At 43.7% G+C, this 23,355-nt stretch overlaps 2 protein-coding genes across 3 annotated transcripts in view; one reads left to right on the top strand and one right to left on the bottom strand.

Moving 5' to 3' along the window:
* LOC8028358 overlaps nt 1-13,338 on the top strand; it is a 25,354-nt gene extending 12,016 nt beyond the window's left edge. The window contains exons 4-7 of the mRNA XM_029971868.4: nt 8-170; nt 266-389; nt 5,305-5,482; nt 12,331-13,338. Of these exons, the coding sequence (XP_029827728.3) occupies nt 8-170; nt 266-389; nt 5,305-5,482; nt 12,331-12,819 (954 nt within the window). The 3' untranslated portion in view covers nt 12,820-13,338. The remainder of the gene's footprint in view (nt 1-7; nt 171-265; nt 390-5,304; nt 5,483-12,330) is intronic.
* Nucleotides 13,329-23,066, bottom strand: LOC8028359 (beta-catenin-like protein 1). Of its 2 annotated transcripts, XM_002410923.5 has the most exons (17): nt 22,812-23,066; nt 22,584-22,701; nt 22,428-22,501; nt 20,915-21,021; nt 19,731-19,870; nt 17,690-17,787; nt 17,515-17,608; nt 16,713-16,804; nt 16,575-16,647; nt 16,433-16,491; nt 15,736-15,884; nt 14,806-14,987; nt 14,346-14,443; nt 14,190-14,270; nt 13,748-13,885; nt 13,608-13,680; nt 13,329-13,515 (listed from the first exon to the last, which is right to left on the bottom strand). In XM_002410923.5, the coding sequence occupies exons 1-17, from the start codon at nt 22,839-22,841 to the stop codon at nt 13,427-13,429; spliced, it is 1,695 nt and encodes a 564-aa protein (XP_002410968.1). In that variant the 5' UTR covers nt 22,842-23,066; the 3' UTR covers nt 13,329-13,426. The 2 variants fall into 2 exon arrangements, with proteins under 2 accessions (XP_002410968.1, XP_040356029.1); XM_040500095.2 differs by having other exon boundaries at nt 14,190-14,443; nt 22,812-23,041.
* Nucleotides 23,067-23,355: the final 289 nt, after the last annotated feature.

Consider the following 23,355-nt stretch of genomic DNA (forward strand, 5'->3'; position numbering starts at 1 on the left):
GTTACAGGTGGTCCAAAACTGTGATGAACTTTTTGACCGAGATGAACTGTCCGCTGTACCCGACATCGGCTGGCCCGATTGCTTCAACAGTGGTGTCTTTGTGTATGTCCCATCAATGGAGACTTTCTGGGACCTCATCAGCTTTGCAGAGCGCCAGGGAAGCTTCGATGGTATGTCGTCTATATCGACTGTAATGTTCCAATATATTTCGGAGTGCATTACATGGAGATCCACGTTGACTGGCTATCACCTGTTGTCTGTTCAGGAGGAGATCAGGGACTTTTAAACACATACTTTAGGAACTGGTCTTCGGACATCAATCGCAAGTTGCCCTTCATCTACAACTTGATGGCCAACGTTAGCTACACCTACAAGCCTGCCTTCAAGCAGTAAGTCTGCATTTAAATGTTTATGAAGGTGCACTAAAGATGCACGTTTTTATGGATCTAACTCGATCCGCCTGCTCCGCAAAGTCCAGAAAGTCACACACTGTCTGCACATGCGTCCCACTCCTAAAAGCAGTCAGTCTCCCACCCTTTCTTTGATGGGCACCGAAAAAAGGGATGACAATGCACCAGTTGGTAAGCATACCACAACCTTGCGTCAGTCAGAAGTGCAGCCTCCAACTGACTCACCTTGCAGCCTGAAGAATCGCCGATCAACATTGGTTCAAATGCCATGTCCATCATGTAGGTCTTTCCTTCTCGCCATCACAAATTAAGTATTTACTCGCACAATGAACGCACCCCCCTAGTTGGCTCTCAAAATTTCGACTTTTTTTTTTCACTTGCGTAATAAACGCCCCCCAACTCGGACGTCCAAATTTTGACCCCCTCCCCCCACGCGCGCGAAATGAACGCACTTTTCTATCCTGGTGCAGCGAGGTCGCGAATGCACGGGCAGCGTGGGCGAACAAAACGCCTTGCAAAAGGCGTTAAAAAAAATTCGCAAAGATCCAACGGAAGCAAGAAAAAAAAACATGGAGAGGAGCTTTTTTTTTTTTTTTTTTTTTTTGCACAGCGCAGTCTGGATTTGGGGTTCGCGCGCCGCCGCGCACAAGGAGGTAAGAAAGAGAAGCGGAGAAGCGCTGTAAGCGAACGAAACAGCTTGCGAAAGGCGGCAAAAAAAAAAAAAAAAGAAAAACCCACGGAACTAGAGAAAACGAAAACAAAGAGGAGCTTTTGTTTTCTTCTTTTTTTTTTTTTGCACAGCGCAGTTTGGTACGGGGGTCGTGCGTCGCGCGCAAGGAGATAAGAAAGATAAGAGGAGAGCACTCGCCTAAGCAATGCCTAAGCCAACAAAACAGCTTGCGAAAGGCGGCAAAAAAAAAAAAAAAAAAAAAAAAAAAACCAAGGAACTAAGAGAAAAATAAAACAAAGGAGTTTTTTTTTTTTTTTTTTTTTTGCACAGCTTAGTGTGGTTACGGGGTCGGGCGCCGCGCGCAAAGAGATGAGAAGTTACTTCGATTTTTCAGGATAAAAGGTCCGTTCATTATGCGAGTAAATACGGACGCAAAAATTTTACTTCGCGTAATTACTTCGCGTAATTGGTTTATTATGTGGTGTAGCTGGGCTGCACTATTGGTTTAATTTTTATGTGAAATTGCTTGTTTAGTTACCACCTCTAGATAGAGAAAGTGTGTGTTTGTGTGTGTGTGTGTGTGTGTCTGTTTGTGCATGCATGCATGCATGCATGCATATATAGGTATATATATACCGGGTGTTTTCGCAAAGACTTTCAAAAATCCTAAAAATTAGGGCGATTGAAAAAAGAAGAAACTCTCTTTGGGAACAAACTACCAGCCACGGCGGACGTGAGGAATTGCCAAAAACCTACTAATTAGCCAGATAATTAATTAAAACTTGTTAATTAACTTTTTAATTAGGGGAAATAGACATATGGTTCCAATTAGAAAGTTGCTGAGCATTATTGAAAACCACTAAATCAGTCATTTTCAGAAAGACTTTGAGCGTGTGAGACGAGTAGTAGCGCACTAAAATTACCACTCGTGGAGCAGGTACAAGGCTAGCGGTTGCGGTAAGGCGCCCGCGCGATTTTTCCGCCTCTTATCTAGCCCCAGCCTTGTACCTGCTCCACGAGTGGTAACTTCAGCGCACTACTGCGCTTCTCACGCGCCGAAAGTCCTTTTGAAAATGACTGATTTAGTGGTTTTCGATAACGCTCAGCAACTTTCTAATTGGAATCATGTCTTTTTCCCCTAATTAAAAAGTTAATTATCGAATTTTAATTAATTTTCTGGCTAATTAGTAGGTTTTTGGCTATTCCTGACGTCCGCCGTGGCTGGTAGTTTGTTCCCGAAGAGAGTTTCTTCTTTTTTCAATCGCCCTAATTTTTAGGATTTTTGAAAGTCTTCGCAAAAACACCCGGTATATATGGAACAGGAAACTTGCATTTGGGTTTTTCTAGCTTGGGGCTGCTAAGTTCGGGACCGTGGGGGCCACTAGAAAAGAGGCAAAATTTGTTAGTTACTGCTAATTAATTAAAAAGTTTTTACCAACTTTTTAAATCATCAGTTTCTGGGGCATAATGTGGTTGGAGAATTGATGCTTGACCTCCTTATTTATAGTCTCACTGTGACGTGACATTTTGTTTCAAAAGTTGGTAGTGGGCACTATGGGACAGAAAATGCCATCCTTGTACACAACTTAAAACCGAAACTAACTCGCCAAAGCACGCCTGTGACGTCGAACCCTCTGCTCCGCACTTGCATCACACTGCTAACGTCAACTGCGACGGGGACACGTGGGTTGCGGAGAGTTTGAGTGAATCAAGCCTTACTGTGCAGTGGATGCTAGAAGTGGTTGCACAGAAGTGGGAAGGCAGACAAAGCATTATAGCCTTTTGTTCGACAGGCCAGTACGTGAATCTTGAGACAGTATTTGCTGTGGAATCAGTGAGGATGAAGTGTCTGCTTGTGTTCTGAAATAAACTTTCGGCTGCTGCAAAAGGTGCTCTAAACTAACTTGAGCCGATCACATCACTGACATTCTTTAAATGATTTCAAAAGTGCACAAAAGATGAGAAAACAAAACAGCGACTTGACTTTCAGAGGACAAAAATTACTTCGAAGGAGGCTGCCAAAGTAGAAGAATAATTGAAAAGTGGCTTTCAAAGTGAAGTGACCCCAAAGGAGCATGAAAGATAAAAAAACAGAATAGTGGCTTTCTGCCCTGCTGGAAAAAAGAGCTGAAATCTTTTTTCATTTTGATGCATAAACTAATGTGCATATACTGTTAACAGAAGAAAGGTTTAATGTCATATTTCACTAAAAATCCACAATTTGAATGTAGAAAGTGAGACAACAATTGAGTGGATTTTAATGCCGAATTGAATGTGCATAAATGAGAAGCCGTATGAATAAGCAACTATGTGTATCTTGAGTAACAGTTAATGAGTATCAGTGAGAAAAACAAAATAACAGTAGCCGATTGAGCACGAAACAACTTTTCTAGACACCTTAGAGACTACAGTGATAAGGTTTTTGCTTGATATTTGAAGGGCAGTATGGATACATGCACAATTTGAAGAGGGTTCAAATACACAGTGACACATACGCAGTGACACATACACAGTGAGCATCCAGTTAGTTACCAAGTTGTGCAAACCTGTGTTTTTCTCCAGTGGTTTAAATTAGATTCGTCAGTAAATTTGTGTAGGATTACACTGATCTCCAGGAAGTGCACCCAATCTGCACATTTTTGGTACAAAGTGCCTTAATTTTGAAGTTTGACATTGCTTGAGATCTTCGTAAAGTTGGCTTCACCTGGATTAAAAAGTACCCCTTTTCCAGGATTTCAGCTTCTCTGCAATGTTTCTAAGGACAGCAATGAGCAACCTACATGCTCATTGGTACCCATAAGGTTTATCTCCCCTAAGTTGGCTTCACCTCAATCAACCTTTTTCCCAGATTACCTTTTCTGCAATGCTCCTAAGAGTGTCAATGTGCAAGTGGTAAGTTGTGCACATTGGTGCTACTAGGTGGAATACTTCACATTGAATCTCATTGAGCCAGAAGGGTGAGGAAGCCTGAAATGAAACAAAGCCCGAGTGGTTTTAAAAATTTATAGACACTTCCCTAACCATTTTGCACTCTCATTTTTCAACTGCAAACTTGTTTAGGCACCGTGGGGTAGGTGATAGACAGCGTAGTAGACATTTTGACTTTTAAACAATTTGATGGACAGCATGAGTGATATGGCAAGACTGGTTCATACTTTACATGAGAAATGTAGCTAGTGCAGTACAACTAGTGCAGTACAAACGCCAGTGCAATGCTTACACATATCGAAACATTGGCAGGGGTCAGACGGGTTCTGCAGCGCAAGTTTTCACTTTACATGGACTTGAGCTGCGATACGCTAACACACTCGGCCACTGATTCTCGCCAATTAAGCTGCATTGTTTGACATATCATAAAGATAAAATTGGTCAAGTTCAGTCAGCTTTGGATGGGGTAAATTGATTATGGAAGCACTCAGTGCCTACTTTGTTTGTGGGCCTTTTATGGCCATCTAATTTTGCAAAAGAATCTTGCAAATGTGAGCACCTAAATTATAAAACATAATCTTAGAATGTTTTCATATAGGTGTATGAATTTGGAATTCCAACCAAACTTCTTCTGTTGAACAAGTAGTAATCTTGGGTTTTTGGATCACCAATTATCTTACGAGGAATGTGTTAACAAATGTCCTATGTTTCCTTCTATAGAAACAGTGTTAGGGTTGTTCACGTTTGGGTTGTGTGAAATTCCAAGACCTTTGCTTATCCAAAAATGATGTCTAAATTTAGAATTTTTGGGAAATGGGATGCAAGCGTTTTTCACTGCCCGCATGGTAGTGGGACCGTACAAGATAGCATACACTCTAAACAGTTTTAAATGGATCAGTGATTTAAAATAGAGTTTACATCTAGTAGTTTTAAGGAAACAAACTTTCAATATCAAATGTTCAGTATTCTCCACGTCTACCCTTTTAAGGCATGTTCTCGGATGTCTGTGCCACCATTTATTCACCCGAAAATGTTATTGTATGTGCGAATATGAAGTATTCCACCCTTTTTCAAACAATTATAAAGGGCCCATCATATGGCCTAAGTCTGGTGGCCTTTGACATAGGCCATTTCCAAGGGTAACCACAAATTTTCTTAAAATCTTGGGTGCTAAAAAGCATTTGGAAGTGGCTGAAAGCTGTCGCATCCATCCACCTACAAATTCATTCATCTGAAAAAAGGGTGGCACTTGTGTTCATGAGAACAGGTTTATAGTCTGTCCGGTTCTTTCCCCAGGTTTGGTCGGAATGTAAAGGTGGTGCAGTTCTTTGGGGGCTACAAGCCGTGGAATGTCAAGTTCCACCCGCCAACGGGGCTGCTCTCGCCAGCTGCTGATGTCCACTCGACATATGTCCAGTTTGTGCAGTTCTGGGTGCAGATCTTTGTTAAGAGGGTGCTTCCTCTCTTCTCCCTGGTGAGTAGCTCCCAACTTTCTCTTGTTTGTGACTTGTGGTGGCACAGAACCAATCTTTGTTCTTGCTCGCCACATATGAGTGCATGGGCAACAAGCCTGTAGGTGCAACGAGCCTGTAGGTGTAGTTTACATGATGGGTCTCATGTGGCCACATCGAAATTGGAGGGGGTGTTTTGGTTAGCAAAAGGAAATCGCCAAAACATTCCGCAGGTGTCCTTCTTACTGTAAATTGACAGTGTCATGCATTCAGTGACACATTATACTTTTCTAAGCTGCTGGCAGAATTTGTTTTGCACATGTTTCATACTTTTTCTACCTGCAGCGAGGGTTGAATGGACCCAATTCCACTGAATAAATCTGCTAAATGGCTGTGTGGTGAATTTGTTTCATGAAAATATGAAAGAACAAACTTGCTTTGATCGAAAGTTACAAATTAAAACCACAATTTTTCTACAAACCAATATGGACTTCGGTCTTTTTCATGCCAATGTCGAAACATTTTGTCATGGATAATGGGACGTTTGATTTAAAGGGGCCCTGCAAAGACTTCTTGACTGGTTTTTAATTTGCACTGAACCTGAGCGCACTGAACGTAGTCATAGGCAAAAGTCATAGGCAAATTAAAATTACAAAAACAAGCAAAAAATAACCTTTATGACGCCCTGGTCCTGGCTTGGGTGGCCGTCAACTAGAGGAGGGGTAGTGAGCTCAGCGAGCTCTCACGGCTGCCGCACTCAGTGTCGACGGCTCGAGAGGGCACCACTAAAGCATGTACTGGATAGGCTGGATGAAGAGGGGCTCGCATTGCATTTGCTGCACGACTAAACATTAATTCGGCATGACACTTCATTGGTCACAAAAGACAGCAAACACGGGTAAAGATCAGTTTAGAAGGGGAGCCACTTCGTGCTGCCAAACCGCCAAACAGCCAAACCGCAAGCTAAACCTGCCCGCCAGAAACCTTCGGAACGCTCGGAACCGGCCGGATCCTCCAGCCCATATGACCGCCGCCGCGAACATTCTGGGCCTTTCTACGTTCGCCGCTTCACAGCAATGCGTGGCACGCGTCGGTGCCTGATTCCACTACCCCTTTCTAGTATGCATCGCCTTTTCCACCGCTTGGTGGCGGGTATGTCGACAAGTCATTTCTTGCCTCCGTGCTTTATTAACTGCATTTGTTTCTTTTCCAATCTAAAATACTGAACAAAAACTACTTTCATAAATAATAGAAACGGTTCGCGCCACTTATTTTTTTGTATTTCGACTAAAACAAGCATTTCGCAGCTTTGACCATTCGTAAGGTAGTAGCTGGCCAGGACCGACAATGTCACGATGTCGTCGCATGCTGCACGCGTTCGGTACCACGGGGCGCCCCCATAGGTGGAGGAGGCTTCTGCGTCTACTTCTGCGTCTATTTTATTTTAAGTTGAAACCCTCATTGAGAAAAAAAAAAACTTTTAAAAAATTGTCATAGGGCAGATATGCATCTCATATTTTGAGGTAATGACGCTTCCTGCAATATTTACATTTGAGTTATAAGAAAGGCTCGAAATACACCTAAGCACTTCTTATGAGTTGTGAATGTGAAAGCACGCGCGCTGCCCTTCGCTCCCTTCTTTAATCTGCGGCATACAACGCGCTGACCTTGGGCGTGGAGCGGTGGAGCCGCTGCCTCACGGACACGCAGCGCCATCGGGTGAGCGATCGTTCAAACTGTCATGTGCCTTGCGGCACGGGGAAGGAACAGACAGCAACATAGTTCTCAGCAGAACGAACCCCTTGGTTTATTCCATGCGCCGTAGACATTGCCACGTGCCATACTACCGATAAGAGGCGAGCAAATGCAGTGATTAGTGATAACACAAGTGTGATAACACAGTCAGGATGACGTCACACAAACTGGCGTGCAGCAGCCAATCGGAGCCTTGTCGACAAGCGCCAGCCAGTGGGACCAAAGTGTAAAAGGTGCCGTTGGCTAGCTTTGCACGTGGTTCATTAAGGGGATGCTGAACCGAAATCTGGATTCCCCAAAACACGCAGCAAAAGCGTGCAACGGGATGCTACAAACACCAAAACATCTTTCATACAGCGAAATCTCGAACGGATGACCGTATTTTTAAAAAAAAGAGGCGCATTTGGCGGGAATGTTGACGTCATGTTTCTCCGAGAAGGAGAGGGAACGACCTCGCGTCTTCTCCGCCTCGCGGCCTTGAGGGAGCGAAGCGGAGAGAAGAGGAAACTAGGTATCTTGATATACGTGACTCGTCGGCTTGGTTCAATCTCGACGTTTTCCAAAAATACGGCCGTCCATTTCAGATATCGCCTTACTAGTAGTGTTGTAGGGATTGTAGCGTCCCGCCTACATCTCCAGCATTGTTTTTTTTAAATCCAAATTACGGTTCACCATCCCTTTAAAGTGCTGTTTTGCATGGTTTCAAAGCTGATGACGTCGGCTCACTCCATGAGACAGTTAATGCTTTCGCATTAAAACTAGACAGCCCGAAGTCCCACATCCCCTGCTTTATGCAGATACGTTTTTAAAAATGGTGAAGCATTTATAGAGTGTGAAATTTTGTTTGCGTTTCTAGCATTGTGTTTTGATTTTAGCTCTTTGTGTTATCTGTAGTGTCTTGGTATATGCGTGTATTACGTTTGTTAATTTTGTAGTTAGTATTGATTTATTTGTGCCTCAACAGAGAAATGCATCTTTAATGTGATTGTGATTTTGTTTATAGTGTACCAATAAGTAGGCCTTCGTGGCCGTTTTTGGACACTACCAGAAAATAAAGTATATTATTATATTATTATTATTATATTCAAGCAGTCAAAATGGTGCTTAATAGCTTCGATTGCCTAACGAAGAGTGACATATCTTCTTATGCAAGTATGTAAAATTGTCCCAGAGCGCTGAAAGTTTGCACAATACACATACATTTGATGTTAAATCTCTCCTGCAAATTTGATTCCAATCAGTTGAATAGTTCAGAAGTTAAATCTCTAGCCAGTGTCCCCCCTTAACAAGAACGGAAAGGAAAGCAAAGCAAATCCTTCCAACTTTGCTGTTGTTCCTGGTTTTTCCCAATAAGATGCCTCAAACACCTTTTCACTTCTAACCTAAAAGCTTAACTCCATACTCAGCCATCGAAAAATTTTAGTTTTTATTTGTAACTTTGATATTTTCACGAAACAAATGCACCACTTAGCCATAATTTGTGCAATAAATTGGACTGTCCAAGATTAATTCAAACGGAGTCAGACCCATTTGGCCCTCTTTGTATTTATGCTTATTGTACTCACAAAAGAAAGATTTTGTAACAGCTCTAAGTTGCTTTGCAGAATTGCTATAGTATATGGTGTGCAAGTTTGTCTGCTCCTTGCACACCTTGCATGCTTGTTTTACCCGCCAAATGCACCCACACGCTTATATTTCCCCCCTACCTCGACCAGTGATGCGCGTCATGACTGCCTCGTCGTCGCACATTCACCGCGCAATCTCTATGTTGCCTTTTGATTGGCGTGCCCCTCTTTGCGTTCGGCTGCACCAAAGATGCATTTTGGAACACTCGCTCGCTGCATTACATCTTTTTCAAACGTAGGCAAGCTGCCGTTCATCTGTTACATGGCTTCTACAAAAACCCCGAAGGTGGCTTCGCTCAGTCTTGTGAGCACGACCGTTGGTGATGCGACAAAAAAATGGGCATTAGAAAGCACCCTTGACGCGGCCCGTTTACTCAAAGTGGTAGACGGACGTGATGGGAGGCCGACGTCGGGCAGTCGCACTCGAGTTGCACAAAAGGTTCCCCTTGCTATCCTTTCCCGGAGGATCTTCCCCTCTCAAATATAGCTTGTCGTCCAATTTTTCATACACAACATTGGAAGCTATCTCGTCGATGCACCACATTGAGCTTCATGATTGTTTCCCTAAGCAGCTATAATCCAGTTCTAGGCTGCTTCCCATTTTCTGCTATTTGAGCGCACCCTCTCGTGGGTATAAAGTTTATCCGCGAGGCTCAAGGCCCATTCACACACGTGTGACTGCTTAGGATTGTGTGTCTTGAAACCCTTTACAATCTCTTGCAACGAGAGGACACATTGGGCACCATCTATCGGGTAGCCGTGCAACATGTGGCAATCCCGTATATTTTCTATTTTTTTCTCGCCTTTTTTTTTTTTTTTTGTGGTTAATCTTTTTTTAATGTTAGAAACAACCATTTCTCATAGATGGTACTTACATTTAATCTCTCAAATACCACAAAACTTTTGCTCTAGGGGTCTCCAAACTTTTTGGCCAAGGGAGCGGATCGGAGATCTGTTGCCGTCTCGAGGGCCGCGGAATTAATAATTAAGTATTAAACGAGGAAAAACCAAATAAATAATCCTAGACAAACGTTTAAATACAAAATTGAATGTTGGTAAAAATTTAAAGTGTAGAATATGAGGCGGATGAATACATCTACTTTATTTTTAAATTTAATATTTAGCTACTTATGATGTTGCACGATAATTGGGACCCAGAAAACTCGACGGGCATAAGTTCAAAGTGCGTGGGAACTTTGGCACATTCCGACAGGGCAGAAGACTAGCAAGAATGATAGAACTGATGCCGACAATATGCGACAGATACGACGGGCGACGCTAAGCGCTATATAGGTGGGAACACAAAGGACTTCTAACATACATAGTTACGCAGATATGAAACGGACTAAGAATGGTGATGCTGGTGATGACAGTGTCCAACGAATAAAGAGGGTACACCTTACGACAGGTAGTTTTATCTAATTTTTTTCTGGTATTTTTGTTTACGCAGTTGGTCCGCGTTGCACCACCATTTCACTAAACGCGCCTATTATTGCGCTAGTAGCAGCGGACCTGCTGGAAGTGGGCCGGCATTCATCAAAAGAACCGCAACCAGCCACAGGCCGGTAGGAAGTACCTGCGCGGGCCAGATTGGCCAGGGTTTAGACCCCCCTGCTCTAGTGAAATGCAGTTCCAGGGTCGCTGCGTAGATGATGCCAGCGTCTCCTTTCGTCGCAAGAGATTTCAAGAGGTTTTAAGGCACACAGTCCTAAGCAGCTTCAAGTGTGTGAATGGGCCTTCAGAGTTATCAATGATGCAACTGGTCCGAGTCATTTTGGAGCACAAGTACTCTTTTCATTTTCGTTCCTACCACTGTGAATATTATGTGTGTTGTTCTGTCCATCAAGACATTTCCTAGTTTGCTTTCTCACTTCTGTGCAACCTTTTGTTAGCATCAATGCATGGCAGGTTTTATCTCCTCAAATGCCTCTAACTCAGAACTAGCTAGCATTTTAGTTGCATTTAGAAGCACCAGGCACAACAACAATATGCTAAGTGATGAAGAACAGTATGACCTGCTGTGAATAATTGTTTTAGGTACGGAGCCAAAGGTAAACAAATTTATACTTCATGGAAATAATGTTTGAACAGAATAATATTGAGCAACCTTTCCAGCGGTCTTATTCAGAACTCTTTTACTGCAAGGTGGAGTTGTTACATCAGCCCTTATCGTTTTTTTTTACAGCGGAGCTGTTAAGGGGCTAGGTTCCCCAGGATCATGTCCTTGTATGTCGACAAAAAACTAACCTTAACAGCTGCCGCCATCTATAAGCGACGGCGGCAAGCACACAACCAGTATGGTTTCCGCCGTTGCTCGTAGATGGCGGCAACCTTTCCAGCTATAATAGAAGAATGGATAGTTGGGCCTGTTGGTGGGAAAACAGATGACAATGAAGAAGCACAGTGTATCGAGTACAGCTCTGCGGGTCTTCCTTCTTCACGAGAGTGGAAAGGCTGAATTTTTTTTTCTTCATCCTGCTTTGGATTAGTGTTTTCTCTCTAGTACACGGCTGCGCTGCAGCCAAGCAACGAACGCAAAATCGCGATGCCTACTTTGCGGTTCTCTCTTCACTGCAGCGCACCAGTGCATGGTGAGAAGCGCACTCAACGAAGCTACCTACCAAAACAGACCTCAAACACAAGAAATATTGCGTGACTTCCGGGTACTATCAGTGTTTGATACAGATACCAAATCGAGTAGTATGTTATTTAAGGTGATAATCTAAAGTTCTGAAAGCTTGGACAAGCCTAGCGTAACGATGCAGCCGTGTAGTGAGGCATCAGCTATTTTATTTTCAATATTAACAAAGTATAATTAAAAGAAATGTTGGCGAAAATTCATCACATTTGGGCGAAATGTAGTAGGGTTAGCAGTTTGGCGCAAATGGTGCAGCAATCACATCACAGAGTTATTCTAGACTTGACAGGCTCTTGGTCACACAGTTGGGCCTTGGTGCTACGCTATTGCAAATTCAGGAGTTCAGAAAAAAAAGTGGATATTCACGGAATGCCCAACTTTGGGGGCCAATTTTTAGAAAAGTTTCACTGCCTTTATTCATAATTTAGGGGATATGATTGAAACTATACAAACCCTCTCGCCGTATCGAAAATGGGACAGACATTTCTGTCGGCTAGAGGCTGTCAACATAGCCACTTAAAGATGCCTCGAAATGTAGTACTCTGGGAAATTTTAGTGGCTCTCATTGTACCTGGCTGGAGATAAAAGCCTTGGTCAGTCAGTAGTCCAGTTGATAGAACTGGAGTTAATAATGGTTCAGGATTGTTCATGAAAGGTTGATCGACAAGTTTGTTCTCAGAACTGTTGAAGCAAGCTGGCATCTTGTTTCTGGGCTACCGAGCTTTGCCATTAGACTTAAAGTGCATTGCTCAGCTCGCTAATGAATTGTGTAACCCAAGATTGTTTAGTGTTTAAAACACTTTTCTTAAACGACACTAAAACGGCGACATCGACCAATTTGCCACATATGCAGAGCATCCAGGAAAAAGTGCACGAGCATCGTTACGTTTGTGCGTTGGACATCCTCCAGCACTTCCCGTCTTCCCTGATTGCCGAGCCAGTCGTCTGTCTGCCGGCCCCCTCGTTCCGGCTTCATGCGAAGCCCAGCATCTACCTCCCACCTGGTCCCCGGCTGCCCCCGGAAACTACAGCCAAGGTCACTACACCACCGGCTTCTCTAGTACCCACACGGGCCAGCATCGAGAGCAATGGAGGCTTAGAGTCGCAAGAAGCTGCAGTTAAGCAACCGGTCGGTGTCGACGAAAATTGCAACCTTCCAATGGAGAGCGACAATGGTCCACTATCGTTCGTGGACGACTTCTCCGGCATGCTGGCATGGGAACAGGGGCGTGCAGACTACCTTGGCGAGCACAGGTCGGACAACATCATGGCAAGGCTCGATGAGCTCATTGGATCTACCGGTGTGGCTAAAGCTAAGGGTACTCCAGAGAGCGAGGTTTAAGTGGTACCATGCAAGCAATGGTACAAAGTGGGTTGCACGTCTTGGTGAAGAGTTGCCAAAAGTTGAATCTGGTTTTTCCCTCACTACCCTTGTCTCTATGTTTAGAAAGGGACTCTTCTATAGCATTCTTTCTGGCAAATACTCCAGTGAAATCACAAAAACAAATCTAGGTCATGCTTTCAAGTAGGGGTAGGGTTGAGGTCGTTCCTATTGATAATGTAATTTTGTACTGTTACTTTTTATGTTATCATTTATATAATCATTCTTAGGCAACCTTAGGTAACCTTTTTCTATTAGTTTGCATATCACGTTCTACCACTGATCTGGATGTAGCCTACCCTTCTGGTAGATGCACTTAACATTGCCTGAACCTTTTACACTGTGGTATAGGGTTGGTAGAGGTGACAGCATTCATATGCTTTCGACTTGAACTTGCCATATTTTGAAGAAATGTACCACGCATAACTTTACGGCTGTTCCACTGACTGTTGGATGGATTAAAGACCAAATTCAAGTTGCCATGAAGATGATTTATTTCACTTTCAACCACCAGCTTGTGCAAAGAGTCAATGTTTTATTTACAGGACACACCCACCCTTACAACTCCTCAAAAGCGGTCCACAAGTTGCAGTATCCGCTGTTGCTCTGCTTCTTTCAGAGTTTCATCTTTTGCATCCCCAAGGTTTCCGGCATACTCTGAAAGATGCCAACGGCTGTTAGATTTCACCAATACAAGTGCGAAACGTATCGTACGCTGCGCAGCACAGAAAAAGAAAAAAAAACTTTACCCCTCATAATGTTTCGAATGGTCTTGATGGATCCACCTCGTAAATTCAGGATTTGCTGGACCCTCTGCTTAATCTGCAACAAATTTTGAACAGTAATGAGTGAACAAGTCTGCCACACGCATTCTGCAATGGAGTCTCACAGATGGTGGTCCCGAACTGCAGATGTCGAGCATGATGTAATCCACAAGTTGCAACGTAAAAAGCCCCGCATCCAGCCTGCGCAAGTAAAATTTTTCCTCCAGGTCCGCTCCAGTCTCGTCTTCGTCAGGAGTGGGATTCTGAAAGTTGTAAATGAGAGAGGGTCTATTGTTCCGAGATCCTTCACCTCATGCTTTCTATCAACTAGCCCTAGTCCACTAGCATTCCGCAGAATTTGTTTTACAGTGTTTGAATTGCCCGTTTCTCGGAAATCTCGCGGATCCAAACTCACAAATGCTGAAAAACCAGCAACTATACACTAATGCCACCATGCTTCAACTCTCATGAGAAAGGGCAAGTAGACTATTTTTCTAAGAGTATTGTATGCAACTGTTGTACATAGGAAATATATCAATGTAAGCAGCTTCAGCTGCAAAAACCAACCTCCTTCTCTCTTTCTATCTGGTTGTCAATTGCATGTACTTTTTCTAAGTACTTAAAGTGCAATTCCATCAATCTGTCAACCTGAAAAGAAGTAATCCAATTAGCAGTATTGTTTGGCACACCCCTGTGCTCACGTTGTCCAAACTCTGTGCTCACCTTCTCATGATCGTTTTCAGTGAACTTGTTGAGCAGCCGCTGCCGCTGAGTTGCCTTGCAGTTCTTGAGCATTGATGCAATTACAGAACAGACATGCTCTGTAGAGGAAAGTTTTGGCAGTTTTCAATAACACTACTGCACACGCTCTAAAACAAAGCTCTTGCTGTACACTGCCACACACCTGTGGTGTACAGCATGTCATATTCTTGAGAAATTTGAAAACTACCAGGCGGAAGACAAGAATGAAATTGAAATGTATTTATATGCAATAATCGAGAGGACGTTGGAAAGGAATTTAAATGTATCTTAATCCTGCGCACATAGTCAGCAGACCCACAGTGTGCAGCAACACGAGTACATTTAGTATACCATCGACAACCATGGTAACCAGAGCCGCTCCACTAGTGCAGGGGATGCCAACATGCACCGCTCAAAGTATGCAAAGCAAAGTGGAACTGACCCTCGTGTTCCTCTGGGGAAGCTCCCTTTTTCTTGTACTTTCTGGGGGTTTGCATAAACAGAGGAAACACAGTCCGAAGCCCGAGGATGTCCACAAATTTGTTGCAGTTGTCGACTCCTTCCACATTGGATGTGGCGAAGTCCAGGACTTTCAGGGCCCCACTTCGCGATACTTTCTTCTCCCTGAAAGGTAAGAATGGACAACACTGTCACAGCTTGTCAACAGACAGAAAACATGGCTGACATGACCATACAGGTGCAGCGGTTGGAAGCAATGCTGGTATTGCCTCCTTAGTTCTTGCGAATGGCAGATGTTGCAACATAGTCCTGCTGCACATCTGCCTGGTGGTGCCATCAAAGAAGCAACACTATGTGGCTGGGAACCATGAACCACATTAGTAAAAACTAGAAAGCAACAGCAGTTCTCTGTTCCCATGACAAAGGGGAATATGCATGCAGGCGTGCCCTCGCACTCATGTCACCGCTGTCCCCTTTCTCCTGCTAATGTTCAGGGGCAGCACCATTTAATCGACATGGGGCGAGAAATTGATCATCTATTGTCCTGAACACCTCAGGTTGGTGTTTCAACCATAACATTTTTCAAATTTACATTAGTGCCCCCTTCAAAACAGAAGGGAAGGTGGTTTACCATGCCATCGGTCAATAGTGGTGCAGTTTGTCGCAAAAATGCTGCACAGGGTTGCAGAAGGGACTGCTAAGGAGGCATTGACCATATGGTTCCTTGGCGGTCACCAGTGCTCCTTTTTCTCATGCATTTCAAAGTACACAAACCTATGGTTTATACCCCAGAGCCCTTCCCAGGAATTTGTAACACCCCCAGAATGTTAATCCTGGATAAACCCCTGGTGGGCCAAAGACGTGCTAGGGTAAGATGAGCACCAATGTCCAAAGGAGCAGAGAACTTTCCAACCTGAGCATGAGGTTCATGAGCTGGAGTCCCTCCCCCTTGAGGAAACGTTCTCTGTTTGGAGCACACATGAGGCTTGAGCAGAGGGCCCCAAAGAGGTTCTCCATCATTTCCATCTCGTCGGAACTGTTTGGGTCATGGCGTTTGAAGTACTGAAAAAACGAGATGATGCATTTGCCCGACTACGAGGAAGGTACCATTCACAACACCTGGGATTCCGGGCTACCAGAGTTTATTGCATCTCTGACACGAAATGGAATCCAGATTCGTTTGGGCAGCTATTTTCTTAGTGCTACACTTTTAAAGCTGTAGAGTTCACTAAAAAATATGCCCCATCCGAACGGACCGCAGCAAGATGCCAGGCCTGCTTACAACCTCTGTCTTCTGCAGGGAAGATACCCTAAGCGCCCTCCTCTCCCGAGTGGCGAGGGGAGCCGTGTTAGGGGACAGGATGGGAGAAACGATGGAGTAAGAAAAAGTGGAAAGCACAAACTGTACATCGGCCTTTAAATGCAAAACCACCAGGAGCAAGCTGCTCGACAAGATGACCCTGGTTCTTGCTGGAGATTCTTAAACTTCACAAAAATTGCAATCATTGATGCTGTCAAATCAGCTCATTCATAATTATTCACAAAGATGCAGATAGCAGCTACGAAAAATACCACAACTTTTGCAAATGGCAGCTTTGAGGGTAACATACCGAGAGCTGTTGCAGCAGGGTGTCAATCCCATCAATTTCACCAAGCAGCTTCTTGTTTTCTGTATGAATTTCAGAGGACATCCAATATATGCACTGCAATTTCCAGTCATACTACAAAAACAGTTTAATTGCAAGATCTTACCCTCATGATTCTGTAGCAGAATGGAGAGAATCTCGCTGCAGTATAGCTTATTAGCATCAAACGGCATTTTGGCCTGCAAAAAATATGAAGAGACTATGCTCAACGTATCCATGTCTGAAGTATTCCTATGTTGCATACCTTCAGCCGCTTCAGGATCCAGGCCAACAGTCCCTGTTCAGCTGCTTGAACACTAAGTTCTGGTCGAAACTCTGCCAGATTCTCGATGATCGCTGCCAAGGTAATTGAGGTACTCAATATTTTAATATGCTTGCATTAAATGGTTTTAATTTCAATCCTGCAATACCCCTGCCAAGTTCTATACATGGCTTGCACCTGACGTCACCATACCAATGGTTATTCCTACTTGTTCTTGACGAAAACAAATTTGGTAGTGTGAAATATATGCTGCAGAAGGTACGTGCACAGTAGCAAGGTTCTTCACCATGGCCACTGATGTGATGGTGCAAGGCATGTATAGGGTAGCAGCACTGGCCTCTATGTGAACTATATTGTCATGGCATGATGAAAGCATGAAAAACTGCCTGCATCACAATATGGTTAATCTGAATCGAAAATAGACTTAAAAGGACCATGGAAAATTTTCTCACTGACAAATTAAAGCTAGACAAGCACTGGGTATCTGTTTTTGTTCACATGTGCCGATTGTTTTGTAAACGAGTATTTAGGATGCTCACATTTCTCGACCTAACTTTCGCTTGAGCATCCATTGACAAAGCCTCCGTAGAGAAACCAAAGGATTATTTTATCTCTTGCAATCAACTGGGCTAAACCCCCTGTGCAAAGGGAGCTCTTGTGAACTCGCATAACCTAGAATAGCCTGTTCACATCTTGCCCATATTTCTTTCCTTATTTGTTTGCATTTAAATAATGCATCTCTCCAGGCCTGAAGAAAAGAAAAAGATAACAAATGGGAGCTGACCCAGAGTGTTGTGAACTCCTTCCGATTCCTCCTTGATGGTTTCATCTAGGCGGTCCAAGTTTTGCACAAGTTGGGCTACGATTTGCCCATCAATCTAGAAAAAGATGTGGCTTTTTTAGGCAATACTGCCCAATTGGACAAGTGGTATGGCAGAATATCCAAGGCGAACACTCACCAATGCGTCAATCAACACGTCGGCTCCCTCCTGGCTTTCGTGCAGAGAGTCCACATCTGTCAGTTCTTGCACAAGGTCGACAACCGCAATGGAAATGTCTGAAGGAACCACACACGAAGCTGTCACGACTCGCTGAACAAAAAAAGCTTCATTGCACGTTTTAAAGTTCGCCAGCATACCATGGTCCGTAATATCAGACAGGTTGGGAAGGATTGACGTCTGCTGGACACAGTGTTAACCTTTCAGGTGATAAAACAATGCGTCAACGATAAAAAACCAAGTGTGCAATAGCACTCTCCATTCAGATGTAATTCTGCAGAGACATTGCTAGGATTGAGTTGCTGCTTGCATTCCAGACCATTCCATGCTGTATAGCCAGGTGTTTAATAAAATGCTGCCTGTCAAAAAAGTCTAGGTAAAAGAGAACACTTTCTCAGAGCTGGGGCAATGCAGCCACTAAATAAGCTACGCTTTCAGAGTACCTCATTCCTTTTCTTTGGCATTTTGCCAACAAAACAGTCACTCTATCCAACAATCTTCTGGTTTGCTGCTGCATCATTAGACAGCGGCAGTCACGTAAGTCGCTATCATCATCATCATCGCGTTTTCTCAATGCCACCATCTTGGGTCCAGCGGTCCTCTGCTTGCTGCTGTTCACTGTGAGCGCACGCTGAAGTCCGTTGCTCAGCACTCCCGTTTTCCGTGTTACGTCGAGATACGAACAACTCGACCTTGATTCACTGCCACGGCTGCGGCAGCTGACGACGGCTACAGCTCGGCTTGGCTCGGCTAGAGTCGCTCCTCCGTCTTCGCGTGGACCCAAGATGGCGGCGCCCGACGCGTTTCAGGCGCATAGTTTTGGAGTTTCAATACTCTGAAAGCGTAGCTTTATTTAGTGACTCTAGGGCAATGTAGACAAAAACGACCATACTTCCATGACCAGAACATGTAAAACATCTATGGCCTGGGATAGAACTATATATGAAGGACTTTCAAAATAATCCCAGCAGCAAAAAAGAGAACAGAATGGTTCCTTCCGAGATTTGAGAGTGCTTTCACGCAAGTGGAAATGTCACAATCTCAAAGCAACAAAAGCACTAGTTCTTTGAGAAGTGTTGACGACTAGTACTTTATTACTTAGGCTTTAGGGTAAAGTGACCACTTGAACATTAAAATTACAAAAAAAAAAAAAAAAAATGGACGCATCTTTATGTGGTGAATGATGTTGATTGGGGCGAAGCTCTGGTGGTGCTGATGATACTGATTTTATTGTTCATAGGTAGTGCTAATGGTGCTGATTCTTTTTCATTGCTCATAAATAGTGCTGAGTTCCGGGTTGCGTTTCGACTTCATTATTACTGCTTTATGGTCGGTGAAATGCAGAGCCAGTGGTTCTTCTAGCGGATCAGCCTGGATTCGCTAGAAGCCGTGGGAACGCATCTCCACCGCTTAAGTCAACGGTCCATGTCAGAAAGAGAATGTGTGGTATGGATTGTGGTTATATACGCAGTTGAGCATTTGACCGCAGCGCCCTCTCGTCTATAAACGTTGAGCAAATGCATGCAAAGTTTAACGCGGTTATATATGCATTTGACCGCAGCGCCCTCTCCTGTATAGGCGCTGAGCGGCTACATGCAACGTTGGAGTGTAGTGTAGTGGTTAAGACGTCTGCCTAGTGAGCAAGCGGTCCTGAGTTCAAACCCTCGTGCGGGCATACTTTTTTTCTTAAAGTGAGCCGATCCCGGAGGCAGTGCAATCGATGTGAGCACGGACGCCGGACGGACAAGGCTAGACCCTAAGGAGCTTCGCCCCTAAAAATGGTACCAATCTTGTCAATAAAGAAGTAGAATTTCAATACTTTGAGCACACTTCAGCCTTATTTGAACTTTTATGTCGGTGTCGTGCAGGTACAGTCATTCGGGTTGCAATGAGACGCCTTACAAAACCTACATGTTAATGCTAAATTAGTCTCTTTATTTTTTAAATAAAATTATGTCAATGTCAATGGTAGTGGGAAGAGCTGAGTGGAATAAGAAGTCACCTGTGTTTTCGTGAGAAAGAAGTCCCAGTATGCTCTGGACAGCATTAAGTTCGACCAGAATGGGGTAGAGTTCTGGCTGAGTGGCCACAATGTGCATCTCCTGGAGGATGTCATTGAGCTCCACCTCAGAGTCCATGAACCTGCAAATGTTTGCTTTCGCTAAATACAGCAACACGCCTAGAGCATGGCGATGGTCCAAGCTTTGCCGCTAACTTTGCCTCTTATTTCTCAACAATTCCTCATAGTACCGGCGTTTTAACCTTGGTTAATGACACAACTTGGCATTTGATTGGCTTCCCGATTTCTCGGCGTATGAAACATACTATGTTGAACGGCGCAAAAGCCTGACTTGGGTCAGCCCAACAGAAACATGCAGGCAACTGAGTTTGTACTTTACCTCCCGGTATAGACCATTCCATTAATTGCCTTCTGCGCGCTGCCATCGTCGTCTGTGGAGCGCATTCTAAGCACGTGCGTCGGCTCTCTTTGCAGAATATCAAACACAATAAGAGGTGGAATGGTCTACAAACACCCAAAGAAATCTAGATAATTTCACAATTGCATTGTGGATTGCCACAAATCATATATATTGCATTGCATTCGTCATATATTGCATTTGAAGGAATTAACCGCTCATTCACACTGGAAGCGGATCTGCGTTCGCAAAGCAGTTGCGAAAGCGGTTGTATAAAGGTCCAGTACAATTGCACGCGCACTTGATGTCATCGAGTGCGCGTGAAATTGTACTGGATCTTTATACAACTGCGTTCGCAACCGCTTTGTGAATGCGGATCCGCTTCCGGTGTGAATGAGCGGTCAGTGTGGCTTTCTTTGTTACTGCCGCGGACTGTGAATATTTTCCCAAAGAAATGCTGTCATAACACTATTTCTCCAGCCCCACTGCAGCTGTTATTGTACAGGTGTACAGGCCGAGTTTGCACATCAGAAAATTTGCTGAAGGTTTTGTTTTTTTTAAAGTTTGGCAAATGCTAAATTGGACAAAACTTTAGGTGACTGGTCCAGTCACATTTTCAGAAACTTGTACAGGATGAAAAGGAGGTGAGATGGGGGAAATAATTCATATGCACACAGCTCGCACATCTAATATAGGAATCCCTCTGGCTTGTCTCAGATACCTCTTGAAATAAGGAGACACAAAAAAAGACGAAGAAATTGTTACTTACTTTTCTGGCAAGTCTGGATACTTGATCCTTAGCTCCTGATTCTTCAGTACTCTTTTCTCAAAATTCAAGATGAGCTTTTTCAGGGAGGTGTCATCCAACATGTCAATCTTTAACCAAAAGAGACAAAAAATCAAAGCTTGAAAGTTATTTCACATAATTCAATCCATTGCTCACTGTAAAAAGCAATGACAAAAAAAATTAAACACAAAAATAAATTTAACGCGAAAAAAAAAAATTTTTCAGAGCAATATTGACGGCGAGATTCATTCTGCGCGCAAAGTCCTCGACGTCACGGAATGGCCATACCCTTTCCACTTCAACGAGATGGTCATACAATCTCTCCACCTCAACGTGATGGCCAAGTTGATCCACCCCTCCTCCACGCGCCCGAAATGCCGAAAGAAAACAAGCTGCGCACCGTCAATATTGCTCTAAAAAAAATTTTTTTTCCGGGTAAACATTTTTTTTTGACCCACCCACCAGTCCCAACCACAGTTTAAAAAAGTTTTTCCTTTTCAGTGGTCCTTTAAAGGGACACTATCCATTATGATGTTAGAAGACTACCCAATCAATATTTTGCTACAGCGTCATGTATATTTCTAATAAAGTCAAAATATGAAACTGCTCGAAACTGAACTGGGGAGGAAAAAGAAATATTGAGGAGGAGAAAGTTACCGAAAGTCACGTGGCTGTGCAACTTTTTTTTTTTTTCAATCAATGTATTTGCAGTTTTTTAGATGCCACAAAAAAATGGGTATCATATTTGTTGTCTATATTTTGTACTGCGTGTGTGCCTTCGATGACCCACGACTCTAATTATCTTTGCTGGCTGTGTCTAAACCATAGAAAATGGCCCGTGACCACGGAGAAGAAAGTGAGCGCAACTCAAACCGGCCAGTTCTTGATCGGCGGTTTTCGGGTGGAAAGAAAACGAATTTTGAGCCGCAAATTGTGTTCTTTGGTAATTGGGCTCTTATATGTCATATACAAATAAAAACCTTGGCAAGCATAAATGCACTGTCAGTGTCCCTTTAGGTGCACCATTTGTGTACAGCCCGTTACACGGAATAGAAATAGTTACTACCTAGCTGTTTCCTGGCCAGGGAGGCACCTAATCGCATAGAGGCTGATTGTAGACGTGACTTGGGCAAAACTGTCAATTCGTGTATCTTCTCTCCCACCACCCCTTACCCCAAACCATTCAATGATACTGATTCTGCAACAGAATCAACAATCCATACTTATGCCGCATAAAACAAAGTGCATTTTTTTATGCATGACCAATGCCACCCAACTACTCAAAATGTAAATGTTGGACACCTGACTGGATGAAAACAAAGATGGCCTTTGCGACAAGAATCCGGTACGAAGCAGCCAAAGATACCAGGCGAGACAGACGTGGGAGCAGTGCGCAGCGCTTTGAAGTGTTCGTATGCTCCCGAACCTAGGCGGCCAATCTGAGATCTCCGATATTCGGGGAAATGCAGAAAGAGTTGTTCCGAAAGTCGCGTACATCGGGCTCCGGTTCGGGCGGCTCCACACGTTCCACTTCTTTGGCGGGAGCCTCGGGTTCCTCCCGTAACGGCGCTGCAACAAGGTAGTGTTCAGTCTGGAATCCTTCCAAGGCAACACTCAAAAGTACAGAGTGGAAAGGCTAGAAGGACCTCACCAAATCTCGAAATTCGCATGGTTCCTCCCGTGATCGCATTGTGCTGCAAACGCTTGCGAGGCCGGGTGTCTGCTGCTTCATCGTCGTCACCAAGACCTCGTTTCGGTTCTTTGGCAGGCTGCAATCGATGAGAACTCAAATTAGAAGCGTTATTTTCTGTCCCATCTCTGTTAATAGGGTAGACAAAGCACGGCTATAGTAAATTTTACGGAAACGTCCAAACATTACTTTGTAACTTAGCAGTTCTCCGACGTCCATGTTTACGTTCTGTGTGGTGTTCGGAAGCGCGGAAGAGAAATTCCAAGGGAGAAATATCTATGCTATTATAAACATGATATAATCTACGATGCGTGAGAAATCAGTTTGATGACTGGTTTTTAAAAAATACTCGTGTCTGCTCACGTCTACGCTCCCGTAAACGTTGCTCCTGCTTCCGTTCTTCCGTCAGTAAAAATATGCTATAGTTGCTGTAGCGCTGTCTGTAGTCTGTCGTGTCAGTTCTGGATAGATAAAAGCGTCATTTTTTCTGTATAGGGTGACAGCTCGCGCCATCTCTAGCGCTACCTTTGGGCAGAAAATGTGTAATTAGTTTTTTTTTTTTTTTTTTTTTGCGTACTAAAAGGTACTTTAAGTAAAGTACAAAGTAAATGAGACGTGAAGTACTTTAAGTAAAGTAGTAAGTTCATTAAAACTTGGGTTTGAGCTAGTTGGTCCATTACTGAATCAAACGAGGACAATAAACACGGACGACAGGACAGGCGCTTGTCCTGTC

The sequence above is a fragment of the Ixodes scapularis genome, unplaced genomic scaffold (assembly GCF_016920785.2).
Source record: "Ixodes scapularis isolate PalLabHiFi unplaced genomic scaffold, ASM1692078v2 PGA_scaffold9__187_contigs__length_104089568, whole genome shotgun sequence".
Lineage (NCBI taxonomy): Eukaryota > Metazoa > Arthropoda > Arachnida > Ixodida > Ixodidae > Ixodes > Ixodes scapularis.

Coding starts and splice junctions, on each gene's coding strand:
- LOC8028359 (XM_040500095.2), bottom strand. CDS start 22,841: ATGGACGTCGGAGAACTGCTAAGTTACAAA. Junction 15,885..16,432: donor CCCTGCTGCAACAGCTCTCG/GTATGTTACCCT, acceptor TCGTTTTTTCAG/TACTTCAAACGCCATGACCC. Junction 13,516..13,607: donor CATTCGAAACATTATGAGGG/GTAAAGTTTTTT, acceptor GGCATCTTTCAG/AGTATGCCGGAAACCTTGGG.